Raw genomic sequence first — 12276 nt, 5'->3', positions numbered from 1 at the left:
TGCCCATAAGGGACCCTTAGCCTTAGGGAGGCAGAGTGGGACACAGCCCCTAGCTCCATGAGGTCAAGGCTGGGAGGAATGGGGGCTAAGGGGAAAGGGCCCAGCAGATGGAAGGGATGCTGGACAAGAACAGCCTTACTGTACACTGCTTGTGGGGGCCACAGCAGGGTGAACGGTGCTGCTTGGGGACTTACCCCCCCCCCCCCGCGCATCAACCAGGGTAATGGAGTGGGGGGGTGGTTGACAGCGGGGAGGGGTCCTCTAGGATGGTGTTCATCACGGGGGCAGGAGTTGAGTTGGGAAGGAGGAAGTTCCCAGGGGTAGGCAGGAAACCCCCGTCTGACCTTTGGCCTTTGCAGCTACCCAGCCGATTCCTGATTCCGGACCCTTCCCAGAGGCTTGTTGCAGGGAGGAGGGTTGGGGGCTGCAAGTGGTGCCCAACCAGCTATTTCTCTAGGGTTGGCCAGGCCCACCCAGAGTCCCCAGAGCTGGGTGGGAGGAGGACATCTTGCATCTTTGTTAACGGGGGACCATGTAGGCAGAGTGAATACATAGTTTCAGCGCAGGCTCTGGATTTAAGCTCCGAGCTGTGTTACCGACCCCTGTGTGATCTCAGACAAATGATTTTCCTTCCTTAATTAAGCCACAGTTTTCTTTTGTCCAAAGTGGAGGCGACGTAGCCACTTAAGAAACGCTTGTCACAGTGGGGCGCCTGGGTGGCTCAGTGGGTTAAGCCTCTGCCTTCGGCTTAGGTCATGATCTCAGGGTCCTGGGATCGAGTCCCGCATGGGGCTCTCTGCTCAGCGGGGAGCCTGTTTCCTCCTCTCTCTCTCTGCCTGCCTCTCTGCCTACTTGTGATCTCTCTCTGTCAAATAAATAAATAAAATCTTAAAAAAAAAAAAAAAAAGAAACGCTTGTCATGGTGTCTGGCACACACTCGGCCTTAGTAAAGGAGGATCATTTTTTAGGGTGAGAGAGGCTGGGTCATGTGTAGCCTCTGATGCCAGGATGAGAAATCGATATACGGGGGAGGGACGCTCCTTCCAAGTAGTGTGCTTCGGGCCGGTGGGAACACTGGGAGGAAAACAGCATGTTGGGTTTACAGCCTAGATAACACGAGTCCAGTGGAGATCCACAGACACCGGGGCCAGTGCCTGGGCCAGCACCAGTAGGTGTGACAGTCTTGGTTTGCACTTAAGATCCTGTCTATTCTTCACGATATATTGAAGGTGTTGCATATATGTGTATATGAGCATGACATCTGCTGTCAAGGAAAATGAAAGGCAACCATAAATCCCCAGAAAATTAAAAAGCCACCCTAGATCCAATAGTAAAATTTTGAGTGTCACAGTGTAAGAAACCGTTTTATTATTTATTACTTATTTTTAAAGGATTTATTTATTTGATAAAAGATTTATTTGAGAGAGAGAGAGTGAGAGAGTGCATGCACACACGGAGAGATTGGGAGAAGCAGTCTCCCTGTTGAGCAGGGAGCCTAATGGGAGGCGTGTCACCCTGAGATCATGCCCTGAGCCGCAGGCAGATGGTCAACTGACTGAGCCACCTGTGTGGTCTTATTTTATTTATTTATTTAATTAAAGTATATGCTTTCTTTCTTTCTTTCTTTTTTAAGATTTTATTCATTTAGACAGGTAGAGATCACAAGTAGGCAGAGAGGCAGGCAGAGAGAGCAGTGGAAGCAGGCTCCCTGCTGAGCCAGAGAGCCCAATGTGGGGCTCTATCCCAGGACCCTGAGATCATGACCTGAGCCAAAGGCAGAAGCTTAACAGACTGAGCCACCCAGGTGCTCCTTATTTTTTAATGAATGAATTAATTAGAGAGAGTTCATTTGCCTGAGGGGGGGTGGTCAGGGGTGGATGGGGCAGAGAGAGAATCACGGGCTCCACGTGTGGGGCTAAATCTCATGACCCTGAGATCATGACCTGAGCTGAAATCAAGAGTCAGACATTTAAAGGACTGAGCCACACAGGTGCCCTAGAAGCAGGGGTTTGAATGTATACTCCTAACAGCGTTCATATCAAGCTCAAAAGCAACATTCTATCTCTTTTTGGTAATTTGATCTCATATCTTCGATTAGCATTGTTTCTTTTTTGAATAGTTTGTTATATTAGCTATATTTTTTTAAATGGAAAAAGTAATGATGAAACTTGTTCTTTTTGCTTAACATGCTGTTTTTAAGATTTGTTGATTCCTTTTGCCTGATGCTGAGGTTTTCACCACAGACATTACTGTAATAATTATCAATGGGCATTTAGACAGTTTTTAAATGTTTTGTTTCGCTCAACAAAATCAGAGTTGATATGAAATCCCCACAAATGAAACTGCTGGGTTCCAAAGCATTTTTATCTTAGATTTTTGACAGCTGGTCACCACTGTGTCCTCTAGAGGTGGTTTCCTTCAACACTCCTGCCAGCGGTGTCTAAAATCTCTAAAAATAGACTTTCCAAACACATTTTGCCTGTGTCCCTGGCCACAAAAATCCCCACGGGAGGAAGCCAATGACAGGTCTTTGGATTCGCATGAGGTCAAATGCATTGGTCCTGATGTGAGCACTTGGGTTTTTCCTGAAAACAGTTTGTCACGGTCACAGGAAATTCTGCACATGAGCCCCTCTGAATTCCCTTGGAGGGTCATCCCCAAATCAGGCTTTGATTTTAAACTTTCGTCTCGTGGTATGTTCTCTAAATTAAAAACCATCAGTTTCTGTTGGTATGTTCTCTAAATTAAAAACCATCAGTTTGGTTTTATTTGTTTGTTTGTGCAGAGAAGGGAAAAGTATTATGAGGAAGTCAACGTTGTGTCACTCCCTAAAACTGACACTGAAATTCTCAAGAAGACACGAGATTTTTAAAAGCTCTCACGGAGGGGCGCCTGGCTGTCTCAGTGCGGTTAAGTGTTTGCCTTTGGCTCAGGTCATGATCTCAGGGTCCAGGGATTGAGCCTGGCTCTCTATCTAAAATAAGTGAATAAAATATTTAAACATTTTATTTATTTTTAAAGATTTTATTTAGGGCGCCTGGGTGGCTCAGTGGGTTAAGCCACTGCCTTTGGCTCAGGTCATGATCTCAGGGTCCTTGGGATCGAGTCCCGCATTGGGCTCTCTGCTCAGCAGGGAGCCTGCTCCCCCCCCCTCTGCCTGCCTCTCTGCCTACTTGTGCTCTCTCTCTGTCAAATAAATAAATAAAATCTTAAAAGAAAAAGATTTTATTTATCCATTTGAGTGAGCGAGAGAAAGAGAAAGAATGCACAATCAGGGCAGGGAGGGAGGGGGAGGGGGAGAAGAAGATCCCTGCTCAGCAGGTAGCTCAAAGCCAAGCTTGGGATCAGGACCCCAGCCGAGCTGAAGGCAGACACTTAAGGACTGAGCCACCCAAGTGCCTGCCTGGCAAACCTTTTCCTTACTTGGGATTGGGGGTGCTGGCGGGCTCAGGCTGCCGCTGTCCTAGGTGCTCTCTGCCTACAGCCGCGTCACGCTTCCCCTTTTTTTCTCTGTTTCTTTCTTTCTCTCTCTTTCTTTCTTCCTTCCTCCCTCCCATCCTTCCTTCCCCCCCCCCCTTTTTTTTAAGATTTTATTCATCCATTTCACAGAGAGAGAGAGAGAGAGATCACAAGTAGGCAGAGAGGCAGGCAGAGCGAGAGGGAGAAGCAGGTTCTCTGCCCAGCAGAGAGTCTGATGCGGGGCTCGATCCCAGGACCCTGAGATCATGACCCAAGATGAAGGCAGAGGCTCAACCCACTGAGCCACCCAGGTGCCCCACACACTTCCCGTTTCTGTCCCTCCTATTGTTACTGCAGCCATGGGGTGGGGGCGACAGGGTGACAAGGGTAGGGGAAACCAGGGCAGGGACCTAGGAGGGTATGCTGGGGGTTGGGGTGGAGACAGATAAAGAGAGACGGAGACTAAGAGAGAGACAGAGACTTTGAGTAATAGAGAGTGGGAGGCAGAACAGGGCAACGGCTGGCCCTGTGAGGCGGGAGCAGGCGGTCCAGGAGGTGGTCCCACCAAGGAGTGCTATTTACTTCCATGAGCAGCTCAGGGAGCCTCAGAGCAAAGGGGGGGAGGGGAGGGGGGGTGATGTGGCGGCGCCTGGGCTTGTTCTCTGTCCCCACCTACTTACTACCTGTCCTATGGTGTCCCTGGGGGATCAAAGCCCTCGGTCTGAGCCCTCTCGTCCTAATTCTTTCTGACACCAGATCTAACGGTGCCCTTCCTGCTCACACACCTGCCTTGGCTTCCTATTTCCCTCCAACCCCAAAATTGATTTTCAGGGGTATGGTGGTATGGCCAAGATGAAGCTACCAGAGTAAATGGATTTTACATGTTTGACATCCCATTTACAACCCTGAGCCCAGCCCTTTTACCCTTGGACCCCAAGAGGTCTTTTTGTTTTGTTTTGTTTTTAAGATTTTATTTTATTTATTTGACAGAGAGAGAGACAGGAAGAGAGGGAACACAGCAGGGGGAGTGAGAGAGGGAGAAGCCGACTCATCACTGAGTAGAGAGCCTGATGCAGGGATTGATCCAGCGCGAGGTAGACACTTAAGACAGCGCCACCCAGGCGCCCTCCAAGAGATCTTAAGTCAGACAAAGCAGGGTCAGTCTTTTGGTCTCCAGCTGGGGCCGACTCCAAGGAGAAGCCACTTCCTGCTCACTTCTGGATTGACGCCAGAGTTGGGGGGTAGGGGTGGGGGGAGGTTTCACACAAACCCTTAACCTTTCCAGCTCTGAGCGAGACCTTAACCAGCGGCAACCGGGTGGGCAAGTTGGGGCGACCCCTGGTGGCTGTCAGGAGAACTAAGCAGTTAGACATTCCTCCCCTGGGTCTCACTTAGTCCTTGGGAGTTGGCCCTCCAGTTCCCCCTCCAGGTGGGTCCCTCCCAGGTAAAGGCCCAGATCTGGTACCTCCAAGGCGGGGGGTGTGTGTGTGTGTGTGTGTGTGTGTGTAGGGGGGCGGGTAGTGGTAGCGGGGATGTTGAACAGGACTGGATGAGGTGGGGGAAAGAGGTCCAAGGAGGCTTCCACCGCCCTCAAACACCAGCTTCTTAGGAATTTTTAGAAACAAATTTTAATTATTTTAAAGGTAATACATAAGCATGACTTAAAATGCAGACTTTACAAAAAGGTATACAAACATGAGACAGCACCTCCCCCCCCCCCCCCAGTTCCTGCCCCGGAAGCCACAGTGACCAGTGTTTCCTTCAGAGACATTTGGGTAAAAGTCTCTTCCGTCCCTGCATTTTGAAAAATGCGCACAAATGATCACTTTTCTGCTTTTTACATTAATGTTCTCAGAGAAGTTTGCTTTGGCTCCTTTGACAGTCATATGGGAATTTCCATCGTGGGGACAGATACTGTGGGGACAGATGGACACTCACGGAAACAGTCCCCAAGTGGAGGACACTGAGGTGGTTTCCAGTTTTTTGTACTTAACGCGATGTGAAAATATATCTCATCCTTTCCGCTCCCCTTACCCTTTGCCTCTTTTTTAGAAGTAAACTTTTTATTTTGGAACAATTGTAGATTTACAGAAAAGTTGCAGAAATAGCACAGGGGCCCTGAATAGCCCTCATCCGCCTTCTTCCATGGTTAAGGTCTTTTCCACTGTGGCTCATTCGTCAAAACTAAGAAACTAATTGCAGTACCTTAAATTAATTATACTCTGGACTGCACGTGATCTTCTTACTAAGCGGTTCTCCGTTCCAGGATCCAACCCAGGGTTCTGCATTGCATTTGGTCCATTATTTTCTTTTGTTTTCTTTCTTTCTTTTTAAAAAATATGTTATTTATTTATTTGACAGAGAGCAAGAGAAAGCACAAGCAGGGGGAGCAGCAGAGGGAGAGGGAGAAGCAGGCTCCCCGCAGAGCAGGGAGCCCAATGCGAGGCTCCATCCCAGGACCCTCAGATCATGACCTGAGCTGAAAGCAGATGTTTAACCAACTGAGCCACTCAGGCGCCCCATCTTTTTTTTTTTTTTTTTTTTAATGTATTTGAGAGAGAGAGCGTGCAAGAGAGAGCAAAAGCAGGCAGAGGGAGAGAGAGAAGCAAGCTCCCCACAGAGCAGGGAGCCTGGATGCGAGCTGGATTCCAGCTGAAGGCGGCCACTTAACCAACTGAGCCATCCAGGTGCCCCTCTCCCCCCCCCACAATTTTATTTATTTATTTCAGAGAGAGAGCAGGGGGAGGAGCAGAGGGAGAGGGACAAGCAGACTGCGCTGAGTGGGGCTCAATCTCAGGACCCCGAGATCATGACCTGAGTTGAAATCAAGAGTTGGGTGCTTAATGAGCCACCCACCAACTTCTAATTATTTAGTTTTATGTAGGCTTCACCCCCCCCCCCCTGCAAGTGGATCTTGAAATTGCCACCTTGAGATCAAGAGCGGCATGCTCTATGGACTGAGCCAGCCAGGCATCCCTGGTCCATCATTTTGTACACATGTAAATATGGTTGTAGGAAAATTCTAGAAGGGGAATTGATGAAGCAAAGGATATATGCACTTTCAATTTTCTAGAAAATTGGCCTTCCAAGTGGTCGTACCAAGGAGCAGTCTCACCAGCACCCTGTGGGATTACTTGTTTCCCCACGGTATTGCCAGCACAGCATACATTGTGATTTGTCTTTGTTTTTATCTTGGCCAGACTCATGGGTACAAAGTAGTACCACATTGCTTCAATTTGCATTTCTTTTTGAGGAGTGAGGTTGGGCAATTTTTTTTCTTATATTTCTATGAATTCACTGTCTATATTCATTGCCCATTTTTTTCTACCAAACTGTTTTTGTTTTTAAAGATTTTATTTATTTATTTGACAGAGAGAGAGAGATCACAAGTAGGTAGAGAGGCAGGCAGAGAGAGAAGGGGAAGCAGGCTCCCTGCCAAGCAGAGAGCCCAATTTGGGGCTTGATCCTAGGACCTGGGATCATGACCTGAGCCAAAGGCAGAGGCTTAACCTGCTGAGCCACTCAGGCGCCCCTCGCGCCTGAGTAATAATTTTTTTGAAATTTTTTTCAAAAAATTTTTTTCGCCTTAATATTTTTGAAAAATTAATTTATAAGAGCTCCTTAGTAATAAGGAAATTAATTTATTCCTGGGTATAAATATCTATATGAAATAAATCTAGGAAAGTTTCGGTTAATTCTTTTGGGTTTTCTGTATATAAAATCATACTACCAGAAGATCATAACATTAGGCTGAATTGTTTATGAGGCTTTCCTGCACAAAATGCCAACTTAAAACTAATCTTATAGAATAACACACAAACCCAGACTTGGATTCCAAAAAATGACTGTCCAGGCCTCTAAAAAATGCCAGTGTTATGAAAGGCAAAGACAGCCTGAGAAATGTTCCAGATTAAAAAAGATGAAAGACTTGACAAATACAATGTGTGAGCCGGGATATTCTTTTGTTATAAAAGATGTCATGAGAACAGTTGGCAAAGTCTGATTAAAGTCTGTAGATGAGGGCGCCTGGGTGGCTCAGTGGTTAAGCCGCTGCCTTCGGCTCAGGTCATGATCTCAGGGTCCTGGGATCGAGTTCCGCATTGGGCTCTCTGCTCAGCAGGGAGCCTGCTTCCCTCTCTCTCTCTGCCTGCCTCTCCATCTACTTGTGATTTCTCTCTGTCAAATAAATAAATAAAATCTTTAAAAAAAAATAAAGTCTGTAGATGAGATAATAGTGTTTTATCAATCAATGTCCACTTTCCAATGTTCATGATTATACTGTGATTATGTAGGAGAATGCCCTTGTTTTTAGGAAATGCATACTCACGTGCTATGCGTAACAAGACATCATTTCAGCAAGTTTTTCATAAAAGGTTCAGAGAAAGAGAGAGAGAAAGAATAAAGCAAAGGAGGTAACATTTGTGGACTCTGGGGGAAGAGTGTCCAGGAATTCTTTGTACTAATCTTCCAACTTTTCTGTAAATCTGAAGTTATGTCAAATATAAGTTAAAAGATAAAATCAATGTGAAATTGAGCCATATGAAATTGTTGGGATTTCTATTATTTTTGACCTACATAAACAATGCTTACATATGATCCAAACTATAAATTCCCTACTGCTTTCCTAATATTCATACCTCTTCTTTCTTTTCTTTCCTTGTCTAAGTGCATAGGCTAGTACCTCCAGAACAATATTAAATACTTGACAGTGGTCATCCGTACCTTGGCCCTCATTTTGAGAGGGCCATTTTCAGAACTTTTCTTATTGATCCATTAGTGTGGTGAATTTTATTAGCAGACTTGTGAATTTTGAGCCATCCCTGCATCTCAGACCTAAGTCCCCTTTGTTGTGATGTATTTTTAAAATGTGTTGCTTAATTCTTTTTGCTAAAATTTCATTTGGGAATTTCATACCCTCCTCAAAGGAAGAGGACTCTGTAGTTTTCCCGTCATGCCATCTTGGTCAGTTTTTGTTGTCAAAGATAGGCTGGCTTGCTACACATGATTCCAAACACTCAATTTACAGACAAGGTAAACTGGGGCCCACAAGGGAGACGTGACCTTTCCAGGTCACTCTTGAGCCAGGGCTGGACCGTAAGTCTTCATGTCTGTGGGACGAATCAATTCTGTCGTTAGAAGGGGCTTAAGTCCCAAAACACTTATCTCATTGTGTTAGCAAATGGGCCTCAGTTCCCCGCCTGTAAAATAAACACTAGATGGTTGGAGAGAGAGGGTGGAGTCTCCTTTCTGTAGTTTCCGTTCAGAGTGGTTCCTGAATCTAAAGCTGAGCGTTGATGGGTGTCGACGGAGCATCTTATCCAGCGGGGGCACCTCTCTACATGTTCCAGCCACAGCGTGCGCCCTCCTGGCCTCAGAGCCCTCCTCCTGCTGGGGGCCGACTCACCCTCGTGCGCGCCGCGCTGGCCTCCGGCAGCCCCCAGAGGGTCCTGGGCGAGAGCGCGAACGGGGGCTGGGTCGGGGTCGTGACACGGAGCGGGATCGGGGTTGCGGCACTTTGCGCTGGGGGCCCAACTCGGCTTCCAGGGCTTTCCTGACAAACGTGGGGAGAAGCCCCTCAGTCCCCTCCTCCATCCCCCTCTCCCCTCCCCCTCAGTACTCTTCCATCTTTCCTGAGAACCCCACTCCCCAGGATCCCCTGTCCTTTCTTACCCCCAGCCATTCCTGGGACCCCTCCCCAGCGACTCCCAGCGCCTTTCCAGGAGCTCCACCTCCAGATCCCGTCCTCTCTCTCAATACCTTTTCCTTACATCCTTTCCCGCTCTTTGCCCTTCCCCAAGGCCCTCCAAATAAGTCCGACCCCAGGGACAAATGTCTCCAGAGTGCCGGCCCCCACGAGGAGATCCTCGCCCCCAGGGAACCTACATCCTTCTCCACCCCTAGGTTCCAACTCTAGGATCGCCTCTTTGACGGTCTCATCGCTCAACTCCCCAAGGCCCCGCCCACACTGCCCCACCCCTTCTCCATCCCCAGGCCCCGCCCCGGTCCCCGCCCTTCACTCACGCGCGTTCGCGCAGCGTCGCTTCTCGGGCTGCGCAAGCTTCGGCTTCGGCCTCGGCCGCGCGTGCGCGTTGCTGTGCCTCGTCCAGCCTCCGCGCAGACTCCATGGCTGCCGCCTCCCAGCGTGCCAGGGCTTCTGCGGGAGCGGGGAGCGGGGTCAGTTCCGAGACCTCGAGACCTCGCCCCTGCCCAGGTAACGCAGTCGCTCGAGTTTACAGACTGCATATTATTTGCAGCTTTGCCTTATTTGAATTAAAATTGTGTGCTGTTTGCAAGACCTTTACGTGTCATTGGCAGAGATTTTCGTAGGTTTGTATCGCTTTCTGGAGTCATTCATGGTGTTTGCCTATTTTGTTGTATTTGCGTTGTTTGTGTGACACTTGCGTGGTCTTTTGAGTGTTATGTGCGTATGTTACATAACTTTTCGCGTTTATTGGCATGTCCTTTACATTACGTTTGCACCCATGCGTGTCATTTGCGTAACCAGGAACCTTTTAGGCTCCTCCCACCCCAGGTCTGGTACCGTCTTATGCCCCAACGCACCTGTGAGTGCCCCGTTCTCAGCCCCCATCTGGGTCCCCTGTGCCTTGGCCTCTTCAATCTCAGTCTTCAGGGTCATCAGTTGGGTTTGAAGCCGGCTCTGAGGAGCGGAGAAGTGAGGAGTGTAGAGAGGTGGGAAGCGGCGGGGAGAGAAGAAGTGAAATCTCCCCTCTTTCCCTTAACTTTATTTGGAAATGTCCTTTGGGAGTCCTGTGGCTGGAAAACACACAAGTGGCCTGCCATACCCAGCGGTGACTGCTGCTCTGTCCAGGTCCACTGCCCCCTACTCCAAGCCACCGGATGTGGAAACGGTTTAGCTCTGCGGTCAGACTGCGGTTCCAATTCCAGCTACGTCTATACTCACTGACTAGGGTTTCAGACCAATACAGGCCAGTTTGGTGGTTGGCAATGGTTGGGTTTCTGGAGTATGCTCCCTCCGCTATGGGAGACATGGTTCAAAACAATGGGCCTGGCCTCAGAATATCTCCCACGGAAGGGCTGAGTCAGAATTTGAACCCAGAGCAGGCTACTCTTAACCTCAGTGGCCTCAGGCCCTTCTCTTAGGCAGGCAGGTAAAGGGTAGAGGTCTGTTTTGGCTCTAGAATTCACACCGCTCAGTCCCTGCTGGGCCTGGTACACAGAAATAGAGAACAGTCATTAAAGGAAAGATTGGGACTTTCAGGATGGTTCTTTTGCAAGGCCCAGGGCTGGGAAGGGTTAAGAAAGAGTTTGAAGGAGTGGCCAGAGGAAAAGGGAGGACCTGGCCAGTACCTCCCCCAAGAGGCCAACTTTAGCCTCCTAATTACAGGTGATGTGAATGTCCCTCTCTCAAAATAGGGCCCCTGGACACTGGCTGGGGGAGGTTGAGTGGGCACCCTAAGGAGAGGGTTAGCACGGGGCCTCCCCAGGTGAGTTCAGGGGTCTGGGGCTTCCCTAAGAATCACCAGCTATTACGCAAAGAGAACCGTGGGGACCTTCTTGGTCAGAAGGTAGACTCCAGGGGGAATTGGTATTGTGGATTTGGAAGGGACTATGGTGCTATTGTCATTTGCCCCCCTCAGTTGAAGAATTAGGGAAACCAATGCACTGGTGGGGTTGGGCAGCCCTGGGGATGTGAGTGCATGCCCTCTCCCAATTCTGGATTCCCCAGCCCACCATCCTGCCCACCAACCTGACGGCCCTGACAGGCCCTTAGTGCCTCCTCCAGCTCCCGTCCGACTCCGTTGGCCTGGTCCAGCTGTCTGGCCAGAGCCTCCTTGTGCTGGGTAGCCTCTGCCAGCCGTCGCCGCAGTTCTTCGAGCTCAGGCGCCAGGTCCTCGGAGGGCGCCGTGGCATTGGCCCCTGGCTCTGGGCAGCGAGGTCCCCGGGAGGTCGAGGAGGCCAGGTTCCAGGCCAGCAGGGCCGCCCCAGCTGCTGCCGCCGCCAGGAACACCGCAGCCCCACATAGGGCTAGCACCCTCCACGCGCGTCCCGGCTCTGGCCCCAGCTCGGCCATGCCGCCGTCCACAGCTCTGGCTCCAGACAGCCACGAGTATTTAATTGGCACCTTGGGGCGCCAGGGACACCCACGGCTCCGCCCCGCCCACCGTGGCTTCCCGAGTCTGTTGGGAGGGGCTGGACCCCCGCCAGAGGCCAGCCTAGGCTACATGAGGCCAGGACAGGATTTGGGGGGAAGGGAGGTCCTTGGTTCCACTCCTGCCTCTGCACCCCATGTGCTGCCCTCCTAGCCTCAGGGTCTCCCCGACTGTGAAGTGGGGTTGGTCGGATTTCCTGCCCCAGTCGGCCGAGTGGGAACCATGTGAGCACATCTTCGCAAAGCACCCATCTGCCCTTGGGGGTACTCGCCAAGGCTCCCCATTGTGTTCATGGAAAAACTGAGGCTACAAGACAGGAGGCTACCGACCGACTGAGGTCGACCTGGCTATGGCTGTCACCGCTTCCTGTGACTGGCTGTGAGGGTCAGGGGGGCAGACGCGGGAGGGAATCGGTCCCGTCTCCCTGCCCGTTCTCCACTAGGCCGCCAGGGGGCGAGCTTACATCACGAATCAGATCCAGGTCAGTCTCCAGCGCGCGAGCCCCCGCAGCTCGGAAATGAATCTCCCCCTCCCCCCTCCCCTCCCCCTTCCTTTCCCCCTTCCCTTCCTCATCCTCCTCTTTTCGTTTTCTCCGGGCCCTCCTCCATTTCCTTCTCCCCTTCTTCCCCTCTTCTTCCTTCTTCCTACTTCTTCCCTCTTCTTTTCCTTCCCTTCTGTCCCCTCT

The 12276-nt window shown here is 50.1% G+C and overlaps 1 protein-coding gene across 1 annotated transcript; it reads right to left on the bottom strand.

The window, feature by feature from the left end:
- Positions 1-7646: 7646 nt before the first annotated feature.
- CCDC194 (coiled-coil domain containing 194) lies at positions 7647-11952 on the bottom strand. The gene is made up of 4 exons (XM_004761177.3): positions 11189-11952; positions 10021-10117; positions 9481-9613; positions 7647-9010 (listed from the first exon to the last, which is right to left on the bottom strand). Exons 1-4 carry the CDS (start codon positions 11510-11512, stop codon positions 8860-8862), a joined length of 705 nt encoding a protein of 234 aa, XP_004761234.1. The 5' UTR covers positions 11513-11952; the 3' UTR covers positions 7647-8859.
- Between the last annotated feature and the right edge of the window lie 324 nt (positions 11953-12276).

This window comes from Mustela putorius, unplaced genomic scaffold (assembly GCF_011764305.1).
Source record: "Mustela putorius furo isolate JIRA1106 unplaced genomic scaffold, ASM1176430v1.1 tig00000095_pilon_pilon_pilon, whole genome shotgun sequence".
Lineage (NCBI taxonomy): Eukaryota > Metazoa > Chordata > Mammalia > Carnivora > Mustelidae > Mustela > Mustela putorius.
The sequence above is the reverse complement of the archived record's forward strand: the minus strand, read 5'-3'. Positions and strand labels throughout refer to the sequence as shown.

What these genes read in the sequence shown, in the direction of transcription:
- CCDC194 (XM_004761177.3), bottom strand. Translation starts at nt 11,512, where the DNA reads ATGGCCGAGCTGGGGCCAGAGCCGGGACGCGCGTGGAGGGTGCTAGCC. An exon ending in GGGCCTGTCAGGGCCGTCAG is followed by an intron (nt 10,118 to 11,188) that starts GTTGGTGGGCAG and finishes TCCGCTCCTCAG; the next exon opens with AGCCGGCTTCAAACCCAACT. An exon ending in GCGACGCTGCGCGAACGCGC is followed by an intron (nt 9,011 to 9,480) that starts GTGAGTGAAGGG and finishes CACGTTTGTCAG; the next exon opens with GAAAGCCCTGGAAGCCGAGT.